The 23,520-nt window shown below is 38.2% G+C and overlaps 1 protein-coding gene across 13 annotated transcripts in view; it reads right to left on the bottom strand.

Moving 5' to 3' along the window:
- The window catches only part of MEF2A (myocyte enhancer factor 2A), a 79,240-nt gene that overhangs the window by 37,517 nt on the left and 18,203 nt on the right, over positions 1-23,520 (bottom strand). For all 13 annotated transcript variants that reach the window (XM_060694794.2, XM_060694788.2, XM_060694791.2 and 10 more), the window contains 2 exons: positions 21,696-21,888; positions 9,802-10,005 (listed from right to left, as the gene is read on the bottom strand). In XM_060694794.2, coding sequence (XP_060550777.1) covers positions 9,802-10,005; positions 21,696-21,749 — 258 coding nt within the window. In that variant the 5' untranslated portion in view covers positions 21,750-21,888. The remainder of the gene's footprint in view (positions 1-9,801; positions 10,006-21,695; positions 21,889-23,520) is intronic.

Here is a 23,520-nt window from a genome sequence, read left to right as displayed (position 1 = left end):
ATATTAACAAAAAAAAAATGCTGTTGTTTATTCATCATGGTGGCAACACCCATATATTGTCATATTTCAGAAATATGTATTTATAGGCTATTTTTCATGCACATATTAGTGATCTAGACATTACAAATAGAAATCCAACTCCCAATATTAACACAGACTCTATTCCCAATGTTGCACCATTGATACCTGACTTATACAGGACATATAATCAATGGTGCACAAATTAATATGAATTTTTATACCACAAACATCAAACTGTGTGAAAGTCAAATGACATAAAAATGTATGTTCAAACAAGTCATCTTACCACAAGCAGATGTCTACTTTAATGCAATGTCACGAGTGTGACATTGAGGAAAAAGTTTGTTGTTACTGCTTTACATGGTGAGACTTTCTGACTTGGGCTGGTTAAATTGACTTGCAGGATACTTGTTTTTAGTTAGCCATTAATAACATGTAATATGTGAATTTAATCCATCTTTCTTTTTTTTTAAAATCAGTGATATCCAACATTCTCCTAATTGCAATTCTCAGTATTAAAAAATAATAATTAAAAGATCTATTTATACTTTCTGCAGCCTCACAAAATTATTTTCCTTTCTTTCTTTCCAGCCTTGAGAAAGCTTGATTATGCAGAATGAAGAAACCCATGGATGTTTCAAAAACCTTCAAAGTAGCTCAGAGATTCACCATTTGTAAAAATTAAAAGTCCAGTGCATAAGGACGAGCCACAAGGCAAATTTATAAGTAGCTCTTTTGACTACCAAAGTCTGAATACAAAAAAAAATACAATTTATTTCAAAGTCAAAATTAGAATGGTATCTACCGTACTATACATATATGTGAAAGACAAAACTTGTATATTTATTCTTTTTTAACAGCCAACTCAATTAAAACTTACTTTAAAAAATCCTAAATTCTCTATCTCTATCAAACCACATGTAAGGTTAACTCTTAAATGTAATTTGTTGCCTCTAAATGTAATTGGTGGCTCATAATCAAATGAATACATCTTTGTGTTAACCAAAAGGCAATTATACAAAGTCAGCAGGGCAATTTTTCCTACAGTTTTGAAGAAAACAACATCAGTTATTTTAAATCATAACATAATTAGGAATTACTAGATAGCTATTGCATGTCCAATTTACAAAGTCATTGAAGATTCCCTACATATCATCTCAGCAGTTTTGGACCCCTGGAATTAAATTTCAACTTTATAGTTTGAGCAAAACCCATCACGTGCCACTGGTTGCTCACTGAGATAAGTAAATTAATCCTAACATATTCCCATTTATTTCTGCCCTAAGAATATCTTATTAAGACAAAAGAATTATAGCTGCCTGGATGATCACAGATATCACCCAGGCCTATAAAAGACTGCAGTTTATGTAGAACTTGCAAAGAAATGTATTAAACAAGTCAATTCTATATTAAACTCAATTCTATAAAACCATAAAAGGATCATTACTATATTATATTTGATCATCATAAAAATGGAGAATTGGAAACTACCATTTAGGTGATTGAGTTTAACTCCTTCCTCATTGTTGGAATCAAAATTCAGGAAATTCCAACCAGAGTTTGCATAGGTGCAAGAACAGGGAACATTCCTCAAGAGAATTTGTTGCTATGTCTCTTCCCCCCCAGTGGTGGAATTCAATTTTTTTTACTGCCGGTTCTGTGGGTGTGGCTTGGTGGGCGTGGCAGGGGAAAGAGACTGCAAAATCTCCATTCCCACCCCACTCCAGGGGAAGGATACTACAAAATCCCCATTCCTGGGGGAAGGATATTGCAAAATCTCCATTCCCACCCTACTCTGAGGCCAGCCAGAGGGGGTATTTGCCGGTTCTCTGAACTACTCAAAATTTCCGCTACAGGTTCTCCAGAACCTGTCAGAACCTGCTGAATAGCACCCTCTGCTTTCCCCGCCCACCTCCATATTTGAAATGCACCAGAGTGCATTATATCAACCCTTTTCCCAAGAGCAAACATTTCCGGTCCCTTGCTTCTTCAGTAGGTAAGTAAGATGCATCCCTCTTCCCTCCTTTCATACATAAATTAGCTTCTTTTTAAAATGAACTTACACTCTTGCCAAGTAGTTTCTAACATAGGTTGTCACCTGGGGAAGCAATTTGTGGGAGGCACTTCTGGGGCAGGATTAGCCCTCCATTTCCTGCACATAATAACCTGAAAATTCATGCACACACATAGTAAGTATGCTTGGAAAATTCATATTTCAGCCAATATGAACTGAAACTCTTCTCAAGGGTAATTTGCAATGGGTGGCTTACATTGGGAACAGTAAAGCATTAAGCCCACTTCTCCTCCCACACAATATGACACACCTGTGCATACCTGGCCTAACTGGGAAAAGCCCCTGAGTATACCATTTTTTTTTTCAAGCTGAAGCGTCAAATGAAGACGGCAATGGATGTGTGATGAGAGGGAGAAATGTTTTGACCAGCATATATTTTCTGGTAGGCAAGGCATATAAACATTTCAGTTCGACCGTAGTAATACTTGATTTATAAGTCAAAGGCCACAGTTTTTGCATTCAGGTTAAAATGTTCTTTGCACTTGGCATTCAATTAAAGACACATCAAAAAAAGAACACTATTTGTGATCCTCTCCTTTGTTGATGGTGCAATTTACTCGTGCCCTGGTGACCTAGCAGATGCAACACCTTCTATATGGGGTTGCCCTTGAACGCCACCCAGAAGCTTCAACTGGTCCAAGTTGTGGTTGCATCATGAGCAGTAATAGATACACCTTTGCATGCCCATGTAATATCTCTTGTTTTGTGAGCCGTAGAGTTGCTAGTTTACTTCCAGGTACAATGCAAGGTGCTGGTTACTGTAGTACTTAAGGACTGCCTGTTTCCCATAATATCTGGAAAAAATCTGGCTGCTGTTTAGGAGAGACACAAAAACCTGGCTCTCCACCCAAGACTTTGGCAAAGAAGAGTGAGACCTCTCATTTTCATTGTACTAGCCATCTTTTATTTTTATCTTTTATGCTTTATTGATTTAACTGTAAGTTTTTTGATTGGTGCGCGCTGCTCAGAGTCAGCAAGTTCAGTAAATTATCATTATGCTTGCGCGTATAATCAACCAGATGTTTAGACTGGATTTGGCATTTTTATCCACCTATGGAATCCTTTCCAAGGACCTGGGAATAGGTAGATGTTGTTTGATGGGTGTTAAAAGTATCACTGCAGGATGTAGTATGAAGTAATTTTTGCAATTGACTGATGGTGATTTTGTTAATGCTGATGATGTTCAAGTGGTGTTCCAGATGTTAAGGAATTGCACCTAAATCGCCCATTGCTATTCTACTATCTTTGCTATCTTTTGCCACTGGCATTCTACTTTTAATTTGCGGGTCTGCGGATTTTGCTATTTTCTTCAGTTCTTTCTTTTCTATTGTGCTGTCTCCAGGCACCACAACATCCACTATGCAAACTTTTTTGTCTCCGGGTTAACATGTTTTTGTGGCATATTATTATGTACGCAACAATGTGAAATCAGAACTCCCAATTCTTTAGCCCTCATAGGTATCGACTTCTATCCAAGAACCTAAGATGTTATAATATACTGGCACAGTATATGTGTTGATCCAAGCAATGTGGCCTTTTGTAATTGACAGATGGAAATTTTATCAATGCACAGATTTACTAAGAGTTGTCCAAGGTATTTTTGGTATGGCACCCAGGATGCTGATAACCACTGTGACCATCACGACCAGTTTGAGACAGTTGCCAAGAACTGAGTCATAGTCAGGTGATGTGGGGGGGGGGTGCAATAGCTGGAACTTCAAAGGCTGGTTGTGAGTACCACTCGTTCAGTGCCAAAGCAACTTTGAATGGCTGTTGCACTAGTGGCCAGGAAGTGAAGGCTACTTATACTGTTTCTGTGGATTCTCTTTTCACTCAAATGTGTGCCCTGTTGTAAAAATGGGGAAAGGCAGCTCATCTGGAAAGCTAAGGCAACAATCAACATATCTGATGAATGTCTCTAGAATCTAGAGTCTACTTAATTCATGTTCCCTAGGAACACAGTCTATCTAGTTGGTAAAAGTACACTCCTTCCTTCCTTCCTTCCTTCCTTCCTTCCTTCCTTCCTTCCTTCCTTCCTTCCTCCCTCCCTCCCTCCCTCCCTCCCTCCCTCCCTCCCCTTCCCTTCCCTTCCCCTTTTCTTTTCCTTTCCTTTTTTCTGGAGCTGCAAACTGCATGTGAAAATTAACTCCAATATCATAACCTAAAGCTATGCGTTCACAAAACAGTGTTTTTAGCAGTGTTAAAAGGATCTCTCGCTGCTTTTATCAGAATGATGAAACAGTATCACTGAGCTGTTCCCCAAGTTCTGCCCTTCCGTTGTCCTGCATGCAAGGTTGCAACTCAAACAGAAAAGGGCAGGGCTGGTCTGGCAATGCCGCTTTAGCTAGGCTGCCCTTTGACCCCTTGCCTCTGTTTGCAGATGCTGCTGGGTATCCTATCCAAGGATGGCAAGAACCAACAAGCCAAAAGTGCAATGGAGGGAAAAGCTTTTTCCCAGAACAACTAACAGGAGGGGCTTCCACAGCTTGTTCACCTGCTTCTACTGAAGATAGAAATCGGAAGGTGTCATATTTTTCAGGCAGCAGGATTTAGTGTACCTAATCTAGGTTCAGAAGCAAAGGAAATCAAGAGGGGTTACTGTCTGGATAGGACTCCATCAGAGCATCCAAGAACTATTAGAGTTAGGCAGGAACGCATTTCTCAAGAAGGCAATAACCAGCCACTTGCAGACTGTGCCAAGAAAACTGCATGAACATGTCCATGAAGTCATCGCTGTCAATCTTCAGAACCCTTTTTATTTTAGCAATTTAAAAAGTCAAGCAGGAATAGCCAAATCCTACAGTATGCCCAATATACTCACAGTAAACTAGAATTCGTCTCTTTGCTCACCAGCTTATGCGAATATATTGACATATTGGGAAAATAAATACAGTGGGTAAGTAGTAGAATGACAATCTCCAGTCTAAAGCATTCGAGGGTTTTTTAAAAACCATTATTTAACTCACAGTAAAACTCATTCTTTCATATGTGAGTAGCAATTTTTTTAGACTTGTATGCACAAACAAGGAAGTCGGATAATATTTAGGCAATTACCTGAATTGTGTCAATTTAAATTAATTTAAGGAGTTATACTGAATTTGTCATCTCTTCAAAGAAGATAAGCTTCTAGCAGAAAATGACATATAATTATAGCACTTCCTAACTTGACTGCTACTCACCAAGAATAAAAATAAATTATATAGCTTCACAGCATTATTCTTAAAATGCATCATGCATTCTTGAATCAACCCATATATTCAATTTCAAAAATCTACAATAATAAAAAAAAAGATCCAAAAAAACAAAGTATCTAATAAAATGTTTTCTCATGGACAATGAATTCTGTTTTGAAAGAGCAGATCTGGCTAACCTGATTCATATACTAGTCACAAATGAACTAGATTACTACAATACGTTATCTAGGGCATTTCCAAAATACAGCAGTCAAATTCCATTATGCCAATGCAAATGAATGGTAACACTGCTGAGTTTATTTAAATTAAAATGCTATATACTAGTATCAATTTCTGAAATTTTGATATATTGGATGTTTTATTCAAGTCAATTATAGGAGGCAACAAACATGAAAACATCAAGACTTTTCAGTGAGATAAAAAAGATTTCCTACAAATTAAATCTCATTACAAAATATTCTATATTTCTCTGTTCACACAGACCTAATATTTCTAGGACTGCAATGACATAAAAGAATTAAATCTCTCCCAACTTGTTTAGCAGATCATTTAGTAAAAATCCATACTCTCCATAATTGACCAGTTATTGTAATTTTATATTAATTATTGTTTGAACAATAACTACTAAAACATAATTATGTCAAATCATTTTCCTATCAGTCTAGGTAGGAAAGCAAACAGTATCCCTTAACCTGGCAGAAAAACTGAAACCATGATTTTGATCTTGCTATACTGAAATCCAAAGAAATAGTCCCATTATTGGATACCACTTTCTTTTGTGCTTAAAAACTGTTGATCTATAGTTGCATAGTTGCTCGGAACTCTGATGTCCATCCTTCATCTAACAACATCAAATATCCAAGCACCCTTGTATGATCCAGTGGATGGAGAGTCCTTCATATCCTAGATTTTTCATGATGCTGGCTAAATCCCAGCCACTGGGAAATGTAATTACAAAGTTATATAAAATAAGGTTTGCTGAAGGTCAGTAAAGTGTTGCATTTCATTCCATTTTAATCCACTCACTATAATTTGTTTGGAACAAACACAGAATCCGTACCAACTGTTCACTACACACACTGATTTTCAGGGAGGAAATGTCTTTGTGAGAAGTTCTCAATGTTTTCTAGAAATACTAAGTGTCTAACAGATTGGCTTTCCTAAACAACAAGAGTGGTGCTTTGCTAGACCTATTTTTACTCCTTGCCATTCCTAATTGCAGCTAAATCTACTACGAAAGAACATTAACTTCTAATACACAAATGAACCAAAATATGTTGGTTTAATATAAATAAACATTTTTCAAATGTTTATTTATACTAAATGCATCCCACTTTACTCAAAACTTTATAATTTATTGAGGGGGAGGGGCGGAATTTACAATATCTTCCCAAATTAAATCAATGACTGCTGGAAATTTAGTACGAATACATTCAATAATGTTAACACTTTTGTAAGCTAGGAAGAAAGATGAATATTCATAAGAGCCTTTCAGACATACTAACAGCTATACTTTCTTCAGGAAGAAATTCACATGGGTGAATTGTTTTCCTGAACAGAAGCTTTACATCCTTAACTAAGAAGTTAATCCCTGCATATTATCCAGTATGTTCCCAGTTCTACATGGTTTTTAAGGTTAAGCCTCCTTAAAATCAAGCTCAACTACTAGTGACTTCATAGAACTGCAGTTTTCTTGGCAGCAATACAGAAGTAATTTGTCACTGTCTTCTTCTCGGAAGGTTTTTTTTCCCCCATCTTCTCAGCAGAGCCTATAGAGTAGTACTATAGTATCCTCTGAAAATCTCCTATTCAAGTATTAGCCAGGACTGACTTGGCTTAGGTGCTTATACCAAACAAGGTTAGCCAACTGCTGCCATCTGCTCTACTCATCTTATAGATGTGTAATTTTATACAGCATTATCTTAAAAAAGCTATTTCACCCATCCACAATTGGGAGGAAGAGAGGAGAGAAACCCTCATGGGGAAGTGTGGGGGGGAGAATGAAGGAGAAAAACCTGAAGGGATAGGACGCAAAGCTACTTGTGTGGCAGTAAAATGTTGTTTTTGTTCAGGCTGTTAAAAACTCCTCAGCCTGATATTGTATAAGGCTGAGGAGTTTTTAACAGCCTGAACAAAAACAACATTTTACTGCCACACAAGTAGCTTTTTCTAATTTAAAAAGAACGAACTTTTGGTTGATTTGTAAATAGGATTATTAATAAGGAAAAAAAATCCGTTTTAGAATGATCATAGGAATTAAATCTGTTTTTGTTTGAGTTACTCTACAAAGAGAACAGCTGATCTGCAGGGCCTACAAAAGATCTCTGATTTTTTTTTTTTTCATGATGACTGGGATTCTGTTTAAGTAATATACAAAAAGAATCTTATGCAGAACCTCACGCTCACCATACATAAGGAAAAAAGAGGTCACTGGAAGCAAAACAAGTTTGAAGTTTTTTGTTTTTTAAAGCCCTGCAGATAAGAAGAAAGGAACGAACCTTTCTTTGCTCAGCTCAGTATTATTCTAAAGACAGCATTTATTTTGACTCTCTTATTTGCTAGACCCTCTTATTTGCTACCTCTCCTGCTAGCTAGAGGTTTATTTCCAAACCTCTAGCTAACAAGGAAGCAGTGGGGTGTGGGTTTGCTCTTCTCTTTACAAATGGAGAAGGATATCCTATGCAATTTCCCATGCTATTAATAAAATGGCCTTTAATTTATGAACACAAATGTTTTGATCAGCCAAAAATATGACATAATGTAGGACTACATATAGAGAATTATCACATGCTGCAAAGTACTATTACTTTTAAATCAAGGAATCATACACTGCTCATGACAAGTATGCACACCATAGCAAATAAGCTATTTCAATCACTACAGAAGGAATCTGTGCATGAAATATATTGTGGCAGAAGTATTCCTACAAAAAGGAAGATTGAAAAACTGACAAATTGGAGGACAAACATGAAATGTGGTAGTATGTCCTGACAAGCTTCTTTTTTTATGTACATTAAACAGGCCTTCCTTGGAGACAGGAAAAGATTAAATATCAATCAGTGTTTCTTAAATCTCAAGAAAAATCTAAGTTTTGTAGAAGCATCTTAGTTCAAGATGTTGCAGGGTGTCTTTTTTTTTTTAATTACACATACATACTTGAATATGGAACATAATGCATTTTCTTTACTGTATTGTAGTAGGTAAACTGTGCTAATATCACTTGCAAAAATTTAAAAATGGACCAGGAATTATTTGAAAATTCTGCTTCGAAGTACTGGCTGTTAAAAGGATGTAGCCAGAAGTAAAAACTCATTATGGCTTTTTATCATCAAGAATGAAAGAACTGGAAACAGAGAAGAGATCTCCAGATCTGTGGAATTATATCTGCCTATTAAGTTTTTGAGCTTCCTTAAATCTCTCCTATCTCCAAAAGTTCCATTTTTTACCCCAAGTGAATATTGTTAAAGAACCACTAAAGCCTCTATTTAAACTCTCAGTAACTTGAACGTGGTCAAATAAATCTAAGCCCCCTAAATCTAATGGCTAATGTCCTTAACTCATCTCCAGGATTATTTATTTAGGGGGTGTTCAAGATGATGATGATGATAATGACAATGATTTTTTTTTATATTCCACCTTTCATTCAGAATTTGACAGCAGAATACAGTAGTGGCCAAAGTTGTGGAAATCTTTTGGGGAAAGTGTATTTTCTAACTAGCTAATAACACTTTTTTTTGGAGTAGTACCTAAAATTATATATCAATGGAAAGATAATTTAATCAAGAATGTAATGCAATAACTTTTATAAAGGATTTGCTATTAGAATAGCAGTTACAGTATAAAGAAAAAAAGTGAAACACAGAAAAACGAGATATAAAAAAATTATCACTATGTCAGTTAATTCTTAGTTGGGTAACCTTTAGCATGAATGACGGCCTTACAACATCTTCCCATGGAGTGAACCAAGTCTTTTAGTTCTGCAGCTGTTCTAATGTGAAACCAAGATTGAATGATTGCTTCTATTAACTGGGTTTTATCGCTGGGTTGCTTCTGATTAACAAAAGTTTCTTTAGTCAGCTCCATAGATTTTCAATTGGGTTAAGATCTGGGCTGTTCCCAGGCCATTCCAGCAGTGGAATATGATCATCTTGAAACTCCAAAAAAAAAAAAAAAGTGGTGTTATTAGCCATCAAACCTCAAATATACACTTTTCCCAAAAGGTTTCCACAATTTTGACCACTACTGTATATAGCACTTCCATTTACCCCACAACTCTGTAGCTAGGTTGGGCCGAGAGATACAGAGTGCCCCAAATTTATCCAATGAGATTTTATAGCTCAGGATAGACTAGAATCAGAGTCTCCACCCAGCTTATTCAACACTTTAACCACTACACCAAACTAGCAATGAGAACTGAAGAGAACAATGATCTATCTTGAAATAAATACCACTTACTAATTTAATAATTAATACTATTATTATGCATGAAGTAGGGAATGGGTAATTTGTTACCTCAACAATATCCGAGTTAGTTCTGCTCTCATGGGGTTCATTGTATTCTGTGTATTTGAGAAGAACTTTGTCCATATCAGTGCTGGCGTATTGAAACAGCTTGTTAGAACTGTTGAAAATTATGAGTGCTATTTCACAGTCGCAAAGCACGCTTAGTTCATAGGCTTTCTTCATTAATCCAAACTTTCTTTTCGTGAAGGTCACCTAAACACAAAAGGGGAGAAGAAATATTTCACATGGAGGTATTTAATGGCAAAGGTCTGAATGTTTCCAGAACAGCTGGGCCCATCAGACTTTTGAGGTTAATTTTTTATGTTAACAGAGCACCTTTACAAGTTATCACAAATTGCATTTTGGCATCTATATTTCAAAAATATACAATTCTTATATTGTATAGTCTTGATATTCCTGAAAAATATGAACAAACTGTCTTTTAGCATATGTGTATATATGTATGCATGTAAGTATGTATGTATGAATGCATATATATAGGTACATATCAAGGGCAGGTTTCAAAACCCGTCGCTACCGGTTTGCTCATGGGCAAGCGCATGCAATGCTTCTGCACATGCACAGAAGCATCCGTGCGGAGGCTCCCACTACTGCTATACATACATACATACATACATACATATATACTTTTGAAAGCAGGCGTCAGAATTTCATTTTTTAATGTGTACCAGTGTGTTCACAGAAAAAAGTGACAATAAAGGTTATTTTATCTTTACCCAGATAGTTTATTCTATATATCTATTATTTTTATCAACAGAATCTGATTAAAATAAAAAAACAGAAATAACTGAATACACATAGACATGAAGTCAACCATGTACTTAAGATATTCTTCCAAAAAAATAGACCATAAAACATTATTAGGCAAAATGTCCTTCAGAAGTTGTGGGTGCTGCATCACTGGAGATTTTTTAGAAGAGTTTGGACAACCATTTGTTCTGAAATGGTATAGGGTTTCCTGCTTGAGCAGCAGATTGGACTAGAAAACTTCCAAAGTCTCTTGCAACTTGTTGTTCTCACCATCATCCAATGTTAATTTGTGCTGCCCTCTGGAAGAAATACTAATCACATAATTCGAAGCATATTCTCTAAATGGGAAGGATCTACTTGACCTCTGCAAATATTTTTGATTCCTCCAGTATTTTCTGCTGTGTTTCCCATGCCAAGCAGCTTATTTTATTTTTTTTTGGGGGGGGGAGGGGGGTTGGTTAACATATAATCAGCTAAACATATTAAACTGAAACAATTACTTATAAAAAAAACATTGAAAACATATATGCACGAAACAGCACAGAAAGACTGTACTGGTACACAAAGGCTAGGAAGAAAGCATCTGACTTTCTATGTCTTCCATCTCACTAAGAGTAGTCCAGCAAATTAAAACACATGTAAATAATGGAACAATTAGTTGCAGACTAGATCTGCAAAATCAGTTTGAACTGGGAATATCACACTTGGCTTCAAGCAATGACTTCAACAGATTTTAGGTTACCCTAAGTAAAATTGCACAATTAGCTGTGCAACTCCAAGGCTATATAATGCAGTGTATTTGAGAAGAAAAACCACAGCATTTCCTTCTTACTCGTCATATTTGATTTATAAAAAAAACAGGAACAATATGGCTCAGTACTTTAAAGCAAAGAAGCTGCTCCATCTGTTTTTGGAAGGATGCCCATTATCTAACAGTGACAGATTGCTTTAATGAACAGTACAGTTACAGAATAACAGTTCACTTAGTGACCATTCAAACTTACAACAGCACTAAAAAAAGTGACTTATGACCGTTTTTCATACTTACAACCGTTGCAGCATGTTGTTGATCATGTGATTAAAATTCGGATGTTTGGCAATGGGTTCATATTTATATACTCACATTACATTCATATTATGACAGTTGCCATGTTCTGGTGTCATGTGATCTCCTTTTGCGACCTTTTGCGACATTGACAAGCAAAGTCAATGGACAAGCCAGATTCACTTAACAATATGCACCAAGACAAATTCCTTGTGTGTCCAATCACACTTGGCCAATAAAGAATTCTATTCTGTTCTGTTCTGTTCTGTTCTGTTATTAATTTAACATTTGCAGTGATTTATTGTGACAATAAAGGTCGCAGAGTGAGGCAAAACTCACTTAGCAGCAGAAATTTGGGGCTCCATTGTGGTCATAAGTCGAGGACCAATTGTAATCATTATTAAATGCTACTCTAGTGTAAAAGTGTGTACATGGGATTGCTCCAGGGACAGGTAAAGCTTGGCAGTCCCCATAGGGCTACAGAATATTTAATGCAAGAATATGAGTTTCAAAATGATAAAGCAATTCTTCATGTAAAGCCATCCATTTGCTCATTCTTACTTCCTTCTGGGATACTGGCCAAACATGTGTAATAAGTGGGATCAAGAGTCAAATAAAGCACACAGATATACACATATCTGGCAGTTGTCCCAAAAATGAGTTCACACAGCTCTGTCAGGAAAACATTCCTAGAGGAGATTATTTTGCTGCAAATTGCACCAGATAGGAAGTCTCGTCTACCAAATACTTTACCTAGTAAAAGCTAATTTAAGGACATAGTTAAAGCATTAGTCTCAATGTCCTGTTGGTGAATTCATCTGTATAATTTAAGATCATAAAAATGAGCTCCAAAATGGACGGATAGTTGGATGGATAGAGTATGCGCCAGATAGAATTTCTGCCAGCAGCCTGCAGGGTTTCTTTAGTATCTTATTCAAGTTCCCAATTATGGGTTTTCTTTTGAGCCAATCAGTCAAAATCCCATCTCCAACTACTTGACTTTTAAACTAAAAAGGCAGCAGCCAATTCAGCACAATTGTGCTTGGTTGGTTGCTTGTTTCCAATCTACCATCTTTCTGATAAAAGCTGCCTTCCTCAAATTACTTTTTAACCTACAAAAGAAAAGATACTGGGATCCTTGTAATTTCTCAATGTAAGCAGGAAAGGGCTAGGATGAGAAATTAGCCTTTGCAAAACTGAACAAGTCACCAAGCAAAAGGATTCTAAGCATCTCAAATTGCTGCTTTTCAGGGACATTTAATTGTTCATACATCTCCCATATAAACCAAAGTCTAAACGAACTCAGTATACTTAAGAGGTTTACATGTTCACAATGTATCTGTTCCAATAGCCATTTTCTTGCTTGCTTCTCAGAAACATTACAAAAATGTCACCAGAGTTTTAATGTCCAAATATTGTTCAGAGATGTAGAATTATAGTATTTTTATAGTGTACAGACCTTCCTCCAAGTAGCTCAGGTGATTGTGCACAGAGCCTCTGCTTCCAGTTTACCTTCCCGAAAGCCACACTGAGGCAACTGTATTGTGTCATAACTGATTGGTTGATTATTTACTTAACTGTAGCCAGATACAGAAGTAACTCCTTGAAATGCTACATAATGACAAGAAAGTACATTTCTCAGATTGAAACTGTTATTCCTTTGTGTTTTAGCAGACTGAAACTTTTTTAACAGATTGAAAACTCCCCAGGACTTTTTATGCTTTACTTTTTTTTTAACCAAACAAACTTAAAATATAGTTTTCCGCAGTCATTTATATCTGATCCAGTTAAAAATGGAACTAAAAAAGACTTACATTAAGATAAACCTGTCTATGAGAAACATATACAAATACCTAGAGGCAATTTTGATTTGGAGCTTTAAGGGTAAAAGATAGAAATGATGATAAAATGTGATTACTGGCAATCTTTTATTAGTAATTGTAAGATAAAACAAGACTCATTGTTCTAGTAACAGGGTCAGGATTAGGAGACAAAGAGGACAGGAAAGGGAGTAACAACAATAAACAAAACTGGGATAATTTGCAAGGATGGCCAAGAAGTCAGAGCATTCTGTTCATGCTGTCCGGTGATTAATTTAATTCTAAAACATGTCCCTGCACATCACATTGGACTAATCTGTACATTTAGATCACCAAACTTTCCAACTTAATTGTAAGCATGGTCAGTGCAAACTCTATTGCAATGAAAACAGATGAAATCTTCACAGTAGGAAAAAAACAAAGGTTTAAAAACAGATTGCAACACCTTTAGAAATGTTACAATACCTGTTTTCAAATATTATGAGGCTAATAAAAGTTTTTTGGTCCACTATAGAAACTGATAGTGATCTCTAATTCTCACCTTCAGAAAAGTGATCACTCAATTTTCAATTCCTGGAAATTCCCACTGGATCTAAAATCTATCTCTAGAGAGCTGAAATGCCACGTGTATCGTGTTTCCCCGAAAATAAGACCCTGTGTTATATTTTTTTGAACCCTGAAATAAGTGCTTGGCCTTATTGCCATGTGCTCAAAAGCCTGATTGGGCTGATTATCAGGGGATGTCTTATTTTGAGGGAAACAGGGTATTAACCTTAATTAAAAGACTTTATTAAGAGGTCTACAAACCAAAGTAAATATTAAATTAATCAATCCTAACTAATAGGGGCAATGCATCTTTCTCTCAATACCTCTCTACATATAGTCAGGGGGGTGCAGAAATTGTACACATACTGAGAAAATACATTTATTCAATTTAAGGACTGTGAATTGCACAAGTCTTTGAAGGAATATCATTCAATACCTAGACAGACTAATGTATGAAGAGTGAAAAGTGAAATCTTAATAAAGCGAAGTATATGATCTGAAAATTTTCACTGAGATTTGGTGGTTTAATACTCAGGATTGGAAATATTTCAACTGAAATACTCATCTTATTTAAAAAGGCGAATAGCCAGCATAAAGACAGTAGGTTAATATGGAATTAAGAAAGTGGGTTAATATTATATATAAATAATATACACATCACTGAAATTCTTGAAGCAGACTAGAAGCCTTTTAAAAATATCTGAGAAAGAACAAGACAACAGGGTTTCTATTACAGTATAAATTCATCATAGTCTGTAATGAAAGAGAAATGAAAGAGAGATTGTTGCACAATTCATCATACCTTTCTACCCAATCAAATCTTTTTCCACACATGACCAGAAATATTCTTGGATATACATTGGAATAGAAATGGAAGATTTCAATTGTTGGAACCAGTTAAAAGTCAAGTACTACAAATGAAAAATCAACAATTTTTTTTATTTTCTCTTTTATAGTTCCATCCCACAGAAAGTGCTATCTGTAACACGCAACTCCTAATTTCCCAACTGGCAACTGTGGCCATTAGGAAGGTTGAAGATAGATACAATTACTAGTTGTTCTTTTTCTATAGCTTTACTAAACGTAGTGTCCTTAGCTGCCTTTACTTGTTATAACTGTTAGCCTTGAGAACAATAGAAACAAATGACTTAGTTGGCTGCTGCCACATGATTTTAACACTTCAAATTGCTACCTTATTTCTTTTTTTCCTATAGAACACAATTTTCTGCGACACCCACCCACATCTGCTCTGTCAGCAAAGGAGTATGTGGAACCAGATGCTATTAAATCAGGTTTCTACTATTTTAATGTTACAATCTTTAATTTTAAAATAGTATGAACCTACACTTTAGCCAAATGATTTCTAAATAGACCAATAAAAAATAATGTAGTCATTTAACACAAGCTTACAATCTAATAATAATGCAATAATCGTGCAAGAAGATTGCACAAACTGATTATAAACCAAGACACAACACAGTTGCCAAAATGATTTGCTGGAACATTTGTTTTAAAAAATTCAATAATTAACTTACTGAAAAAGTAGTCAAAATGAGCAGGTTAGGATAGTGTGGGATTTTCAAGCACAAAATATTAGCTCATAACACAACATATTTAGCTGTGGTTGAAAAGAAGTGTGGATAATTAATATGGCAATGGGCAGGGAATAGTAGAACAGAAGATAAATAGGAGATTATAAGTATTGAAGGTATGAAATTCAGAGTTGAAAGATTATGGCATAAACCGGCTGTGATGTTCTCTGTGATTATTAGGGCACTGGGTGCAATACCAAACAACTCTGCATGGCACTTAGAAAATCTGCACAATGACAAAGTTTCCATCTATCAATTACAAAAGATCACTGGATCCTCACGTATACTAGGCCAATACATTATAACAGTTCTAGGTTCTTGGAAAGAGCTTGAAGCATATGAAGGCCAACATCAACAAAAAAACCCTGGCAGTAGTGATTTCAGTATTGCTGCATATATAATAATAACTCTTAGTGAGGCACTACCTTGATGTGGTTGTGGGACTTGTGTACTCTGAGGAAGATGAGAGCTATGCCAGTATTCTGTTTGTCATTGCACTGATTCCTCTGTCAATGATACTGAATAAGTCAGGTGATGGTTAACAAACATCAGAAACATCTGACAGACTAGCCCACTCCTTTGCCAACTATTTGAAGCTATATGGAAAAACACCGTCTGAAATAGAGTAGCTGTTCTTTGCCTATGCAGCCAAAATACTGCAGAAGAGTTTGGACTGGACAAATGTGCGACCATTACCATCAGTAGGGAAAAGTAGTGAAAACTAAAGGAATTAAGATTTCCTATTGAAATATGGTCAAGAGTCTGGGTAGACGATCACTACAAAAACCTGGGTATCCTTCAAGGTAACCACATCAAGCACATTAAAATCAAGAAGAACATGAAGATCTTAAAGTCCAAACTCAGTGGAGGAAATACAATCAAGGCAATTAACACCTGGACAATTCCAGATACACAGGAGGAATAGTGGACTGGAGAGAACTAAAAACCTTGGACAGGAAGAACAGAAAAACAAGGACAATGAATCATGCTCTTCATCCATGGAGTGATGTTGACAGATTCTACTTACTAATGTAAATAGGTGGATATGCAATGTTGAAAGTACACCAGAGTGCTTAGAAAAAAATAGCATTGGAAGAATATCTGAAGAAAAGTGGGAAAAAAATGCACTAAAGCTAGCACACCATGAAAGTTTACTGAACGCCAGAGAGATCAAACTGGCCTACAAGAAAGTCCAAAGGAAGAATAGAGACATGGCAAGGGCGTATTACATGGCCAGTCCATTTAAAAAAAAAAAAAAAGGCAAAGCAGATAACAAGACCTGGCAATGGATAAAAGCCGGAAAGTTGAAGAAAGAGACAGAAGGGCTCATTCTGGCTGCACAAGATCAAGTTTTAAGAACAAACACATAGAAAGTTAGAATTGAGAAGATAACAACAGATAACAAATGCTGCCTCTGTGAAGAAGCTAAAGAAACAGTGGACCATTTAGTTAGCTGCTGCAAGATCACACAGACTGATTATAAACCACGGCATGATATAGTGGCAACAATGGTGCACTGGAATATCTGCAAGAAATACCAGCTGCCTGCAAGCAAAAAGTGCTAGGATCGCAAAATAGCCAAAGTAATAGAAAACGAAGAAGCTAAAGTGCTCTGGGACTTTTTTTCTAACACCCCAGGCTTAATAACTGTTGATAAGACAGATAAAAAAAGTCTGTATAATAGACACTGCAATACCTGAAGACAGCAGAAGAGAAAAAAACTGGAGAAAAGGGGCGTTGGTCCTACCTGAGACACTCCTCCTCGGCATGTTGGAAACAGCAGTCAGGAATCGGTTAACTCCGTCTGTCTTTAGCTGGACTGAGTCTGCAATTTGTTAAACCACGCCTCTTCTTGCTGCCTCCCAGCTTTTGATGTAGACTGACATGTAAATCTATAAAGAAACACAAACAGCCCTCCTTGCCCCCCCAGGATCGGACACCAAACCGGGAGGGGCTGACTGCTGTTTCCAATGTGCCGAGAAGGAGCGTCTCAGGTAGGACCAACGCCTCTTCTCCAGAACCGTTGGAAACAGCAGTCAGGAATGGGTCATACCAAAACTGACTGTCCTATTAGGGGGGAGTAGGCAGTCCTGGGCTCTCTGCTCTGTGTGAATTGTCTGGAGCACCCTCCTGCCAAAGGCAGCTCAGCCGAGGCATAAGTATCTAGCTTATAGTGGCGGATAAATGGCGATGGGGACGACCAAGTAGCAGCCCGGCAGACTTCCTCTAGGGAAGCTTGTGTAGCCCAATCAGCCAAAGTGGCTGCACTCCAAGCTGAATGTGCCATAATGCATCTCGGAACCGGCAAGGCCTGTGTCTCATATGCCTGAACGATGCACGTTCTAATCCACCTCCCCAAGGTAGATGACGTGACCTTATGCCCCAACATGGCAGGTTGGAAGGATATGAGATTCTGTTTTCTGCATGGAAGCAGTCCTTTTTACACAGATAAGGAGAGCCCTCTGCACATCCAATGTGTGCCAACGGCGTTCACGAGGATGAGAAGGACCCGGGCAGAAGTTCGGTAAAATGAGCTCTTGCGAATGGTGGAAAACAGAGTTGACCTTTGGCACAAAGGTAGGATCCAAGCGGAGGACCATGAGGTCCGCGTGGAACACACAGAGGTCGGCACATGTGGACAAAGCCGCAACCTCCAAAATACGGCGAGCCGAAGTTATAGCCACCAAGAAGGCGACTTTACAAGACAGCAACCTGAGAGATGTCATCCTCAGGGGCTCATAAGGAGGCCCCATGAGTGATTCCAAAACCAGCGGAAGGTCCCAGGTAGGGTAACGGTGCAGCACCGGAGGACAGAGGTTCATGGCGCCCCTAAGAAAGCGACAAATCAGCGGATGCTGATGAGAGAGACCCGCAGGTAAGTACAGAGGAAATAGCAGCCACCTGGCGACGTAAGGTTAGGCGAAAGTCCTTCAGAAAGTCCCTGCTGTAGAAATACCAGGATATCCACGATAGAAGGCTGGAGAACAGACACGCCAGTCATGTCACACCATGAGCAGAAGGCCCGCCAGGTAGCAGAATAGATTCGGTCCGTTGAAGGGCGACGTGATGCCGAAGAGGCTTTAACAGCCCAGGTGGCTGCCAGGTGGGCATTGACCAAATACTATTCTGCTCTTTTATCCTCCGGACAGAGGATTTCCTCAGGAGAGCCTGTTAAGACCGACTGAGATGTCAGAGCTACCACTAGGGTATCAATGGAAGGGACTTGAAGGGCCCTAGTAAGCTTAGTCCCAGTGTTGTATAGACGTTTGTCCAAACTACTGGGGTTTGGCCCCAACCCTGGAGAGGTCCACTGCCTTTGTACAATGTCCAGAAAAAGTCTGGGTGCTGAACCTCCTCTGATTTTATGGTGGGTTCTGCAAATAGTGGATTTGCAGGGTCAGCTGACCCCTGTGCAGGCTCTGGGGAAACCTGAGTAATGCCCAGCTTGGTGGAAGTCTTGGCCTTGTGAAGTAAAGATTTAAATATCTGAGGGCAAAACAACACCACGAAAGCAGACTGGTCTGGCAAGAGACCCTCATCCTCAGACAGATCAAGATCATGTTGCATTTCCTCAGCCGACAAGGAAGCCTGACTGGAGGAGCCTGAGAATATTCCAGATTGTGTTGGAAATCCTGAGGACCAGGAAATTCAGAGGCCACTAATTCTGCTGTCTGTTGAAGCCCTGCTGCAATGCCCTGTTTAATTGCTTCAGAAATCATGGCCCCCATGCTGGCTGGGATTAGTGGTTCCGAATGCTCTTCCAAGCGGAGGCCTGCGGCTGTGGGTGTAAAGGTAGCCTCAGCAGAGGGGACCCTCTGTATAACAGGCTGAGCCCAAATAAATTCTGGTTCTGGCGTAGCACCAAACAGCAATTCCCTATTGCTAGGAAGATCAGGGGGCAGTTCCCCTGGTTCATCAGGAGACCATACAGCAGTAGAGGTTCTCTCAAGGGACTCTGGGGGAAATGAAATGATTGGAAGAGAAGATGCCTGCTCCATATCCTGGAGGCTTCTGGCTTTCTTCTCCGCATCTCTCTGAGCTTTTTTAATAGATCTCTCTATGGCCCCGTGCCTTCGTTCCTCAGCCTTGGAAGACTTCTTGCGAGGCTTGCTAGAAGATGAGCCTTCCCTTTCGAAGGTCTAGCTTCAGAAGGCCCTGCCTGTTGATCCCCCTCTGGGTGCATGCGCACTGGGCTACCTGCCATGCAGGTGTTGCGCCCTGATCTGGCGGCCGCTATTTTGAATCTAGCTAGGCAGATCAGGCCTAGAGGCCTTGGAACAAAAGGGCCCCTTGCAAAGCAGCAGGCAGAGCCTCTGATCGCTCCTACTCACCGCCTGCTTGCTCGATCCCAGATCTGAAGGTGTTCATCCGAAGCTGATGCTCCCAAGAGCCAGTGGTTCGGAGCCAAGCTCATGAGCACTGCCCTGTGCCGATTACTGTGGCACCGATGGGAATGAGGCGGATAAGTGGGGGGCCCATCTGCCCTCGCCCCTCGCCCCTCGCGATCCTCAGGCTCCTCAGCGAGCGTGGTAATGGCGCAGAATGTGCTTCGCACTTCAAGGCTTGTGCTGCAGAGCAAGCTTGTGAATGCCATCCTCGACTCTGCTGCGATCCCGCAGCCCGATGTCGTCAAAAAAGAGGGGCTGTAGAAACGATCCCCTGGGTCAGCACTGCAGAGCTGAGGCTTATGAGCACTGCCCAATCGGCCCTGCCAGCCAGCAGTCTGATGCCACCCTCGCGGCCCTCAGCAATTTCAGGCCAAGCCCTACATGCTGGAATCAGATGTAAAGGAAATTCTCTACCAGCCAAACTGGGAGTTGTTTGTATCTTCTGAACCATTGGAAAAGGTAATCAGGAAGGATTAGCTCTGAAACACATCTTGTCCAGACGGGACTGAGTCGAAAGCTGGGAGGCAACAAGAAGAGGCGTGGTTTAACAAATTGCAGGCTCAGTCCAGCTAAAGACAGACGGAGTTAACCTATACCTGACTGCTGTTTCCAATCATTCTGGAGAATCACAAAATATAAAAACCTGCAAACAGAAAAAGAACAAGTATGGCAAGTCCTTCGGGAGTAGGGCGGTATAGAAATCTAATAAATAAAAAAAAATAATAAAAAAAGAAAGCAAACATAGTAACAATAGAAAAACACACTTCGGTGCAATCCTAGAACATCTGGAACATCACTTGAACCATTGGCATTGACAACATCACCACTTGTCATTTGTAAAAGGCAGCTTAATTTGAAACAGCTTACATCCTGTGTAACAATACATTCAACAACATCAAACAATAACTCCCTATCCCGGGTCTTTGGGAAGGACCCAATAAGTGGCTAAAATTGCCAAATAATAAAGGATGACCATGGCTGTGCCATTTGATGGCACCATTTTGCACAAGGCAGTAGGTTATGTTGAGCAATACAACAGTTTACTGTCTCTCCTGGGTTATAATTGCATTTCGCCATTCTTGTAAAAGGGAAGTGAATGACATAATTGGCCATCACAGTAATAGAATGGGATGCTGCAAAGCTTCCCAAACTAAGCAAAAAGACTATGTGTCCAAGCTATGATTCTCAAAGAGCTTTAAAAAGACAAAGAGATGTAAGTTAAAGAAATAGCTACAACTTCTAACACTGCTCACAGAAATCGATGATTGAATGTCTGCTTCAAATAATTGACAAACTTCTATATATAAATCTGAATAATATGTAGCTCTTCTAAGCAGATTCCATTCCAGTGCAATGGAAATATCATTATAAATTCACTGAGTATTCTGTATCATACGGGGGTGGGGGGGTAGGGGAAATGAAGGCTTAAATCAGAATACATTATAGTTGGGTTAACACAGGGATTTTCAAACTTTTGCAACACTTTGAACCTAAAAAAATGATGAATGAGTTTGTGCAATCCTCATAAATAAAGCTAATAATTACAATAGGTTTAAATAATAAGAAATAAATATATCACCAAATAAAATCATACTTTCTTCTGTAGCTCCTGTCCATGATGGTTATCAGGATGAAGTTGTAGGGGGGAAACATAGCTTTAAAAAGTAGTCCTTCTCAAATGTTTACAAAAGTGAATGCAAGCTAGGTATACCGGTATTTCCGAAGAAGTATTGTTTCTCACCTGTCTGTTCCGCTCGTCCATTATTCTTGTGATTTGTATTTTCTTCCTCCCCATTTTGTCCTGTTTCTCTCTTTATATTCCAGAACCACGGAAATAAAAGGATCCACAACCTTGTATCCTAGCACATGGTAGGCATTTCTCTTCCACAACTAAAGCCCAAACACAGAACCATGCACGGTGTTGACTTAGAAATCTAGAATTAAGAAAAGAAGAAAAACAGTTAAAAATACATATTTTATATCAGTAATGTTTCTACATTAGTGCTGTGCATCTTCCCTCAACAATCAGATGAACCTGGAAAAGGACATGTCTGCTTTAATGAGTTGCATTCTCATTTATGTATACTGAAAAGCTCTATTTCTAAATTAAGTGCAAAGCATTAGACAACTCTATTATATTGCCTTGTGAATTCAGTCCTATAATGGTTAAATATTAAAGCACTCACATCACATAGATCTAATTCAGTCACAAAAGGCATATCAATGTTGCAGTAATCTTCCAATAACTTCCCACAAAAAAAAGTCTAATTGAAGCCCAAAATTTCTGGGCCTTGTTCATTTTCAGTATTTTTCTGTAGCTTCTTCTCTAACAATGGTGTAGGCTCACATACAAGATACTATTCAAGAACTAACAACTTTTGAATGCTGTTTAAAAATAAATCCATTTGAGACTTTTTATGCAGCACTTCATTTTCCCAAAAGGCTATTTCACAGGAACATACGGATTGACAAATAGCTGAGAAATTCAAGGTTATATTCATTACTGTAAAACTTGTAAGTTTTCACACATCACTAACAAGCCAATTACCAATCTGAACATTTCTTTTCTGCTTGCACATTTTTCCAACTGTAACACTACGTCATTGGCCACAGAAATGGAATCAAAGGCTTGTAAATTTATTAAAAGATGACCTATACCTAAAAAAAGTACCTGTGCTACTGATTTCTAAGATTTTTACACAAAGAATTGCAATACGTCATGAAGCAGCAGCAAACATGAACAAATTTCAAATTAGCCATTCATAATGAAAAAAGTATTTTTGTTTATAGACAGTGGCCATCACAGTGGGAATCAAGACACTGTTATCTAGCAAACTATGGTAATGCTTATTAAGAAAGCATAAAATAGAGAAAATGGGAAACAGAACTCATTCATGGCAAGGAGAGAACCAGTAGTCCTTTAAATATTACAGAGATTCACCTTCCAGGTATTTTTCACTATGGGCTATGAGGATTAAAGTGACAGGAGTTAACTACAACAGCAGTTCAAGAATGTAGGATTTTCCATTCCTTTGAAAACTGTAGTATCAAGGCACATAGCACAGTACACGGCAGATGTGACAACCATGGAGAATAATAAGCAAACACCAATCACAATTTATAGACCAAATCGGGCATTATCTTCAAAAGCATGGATTAGAATAACAACCTGGAGTGAATCACTACTTTGAACGTATCTTTCCTTCCTATTGGCTGCAACACTATCTGGCCCTACAGAAAGTTAGTAATTTGCAAACAGTTCATAAAGAATGGGGGGAAACTCTTTCACATGATGGCTTGTTCTTCTGAAGTCAGTCTGGAAATGCGTCTTTCACGATTCTCCTGATTGGATTAACCTCATTCCTCAATGCAGAATCAGACAATGGGATTGCCTAAAACATATTGATAATCAAAGTAGTCAAGGTATTCAGGAAACAACTAAATTTTTCATTCCTTTCAGATTCTTTGGAGATTCGTGGTCTTCAGTAGGCTCAGAAGTATTTGGCAATCTTTACAATTGTATCAGATTATATTATTATATTATTATAATCTTATACAATTATATT

Source organism: Pantherophis guttatus, chromosome 13 (genome assembly GCF_059756535.1).
Source record: "Pantherophis guttatus breed Tessera chromosome 13, ASM5975653v1, whole genome shotgun sequence".
NCBI classification, from domain to species: Eukaryota; Metazoa; Chordata; class Lepidosauria; order Squamata; family Colubridae; genus Pantherophis; species Pantherophis guttatus.
The sequence above is the reverse complement of the archived record's forward strand: the minus strand, read 5'-3'. Positions and strand labels throughout refer to the sequence as shown.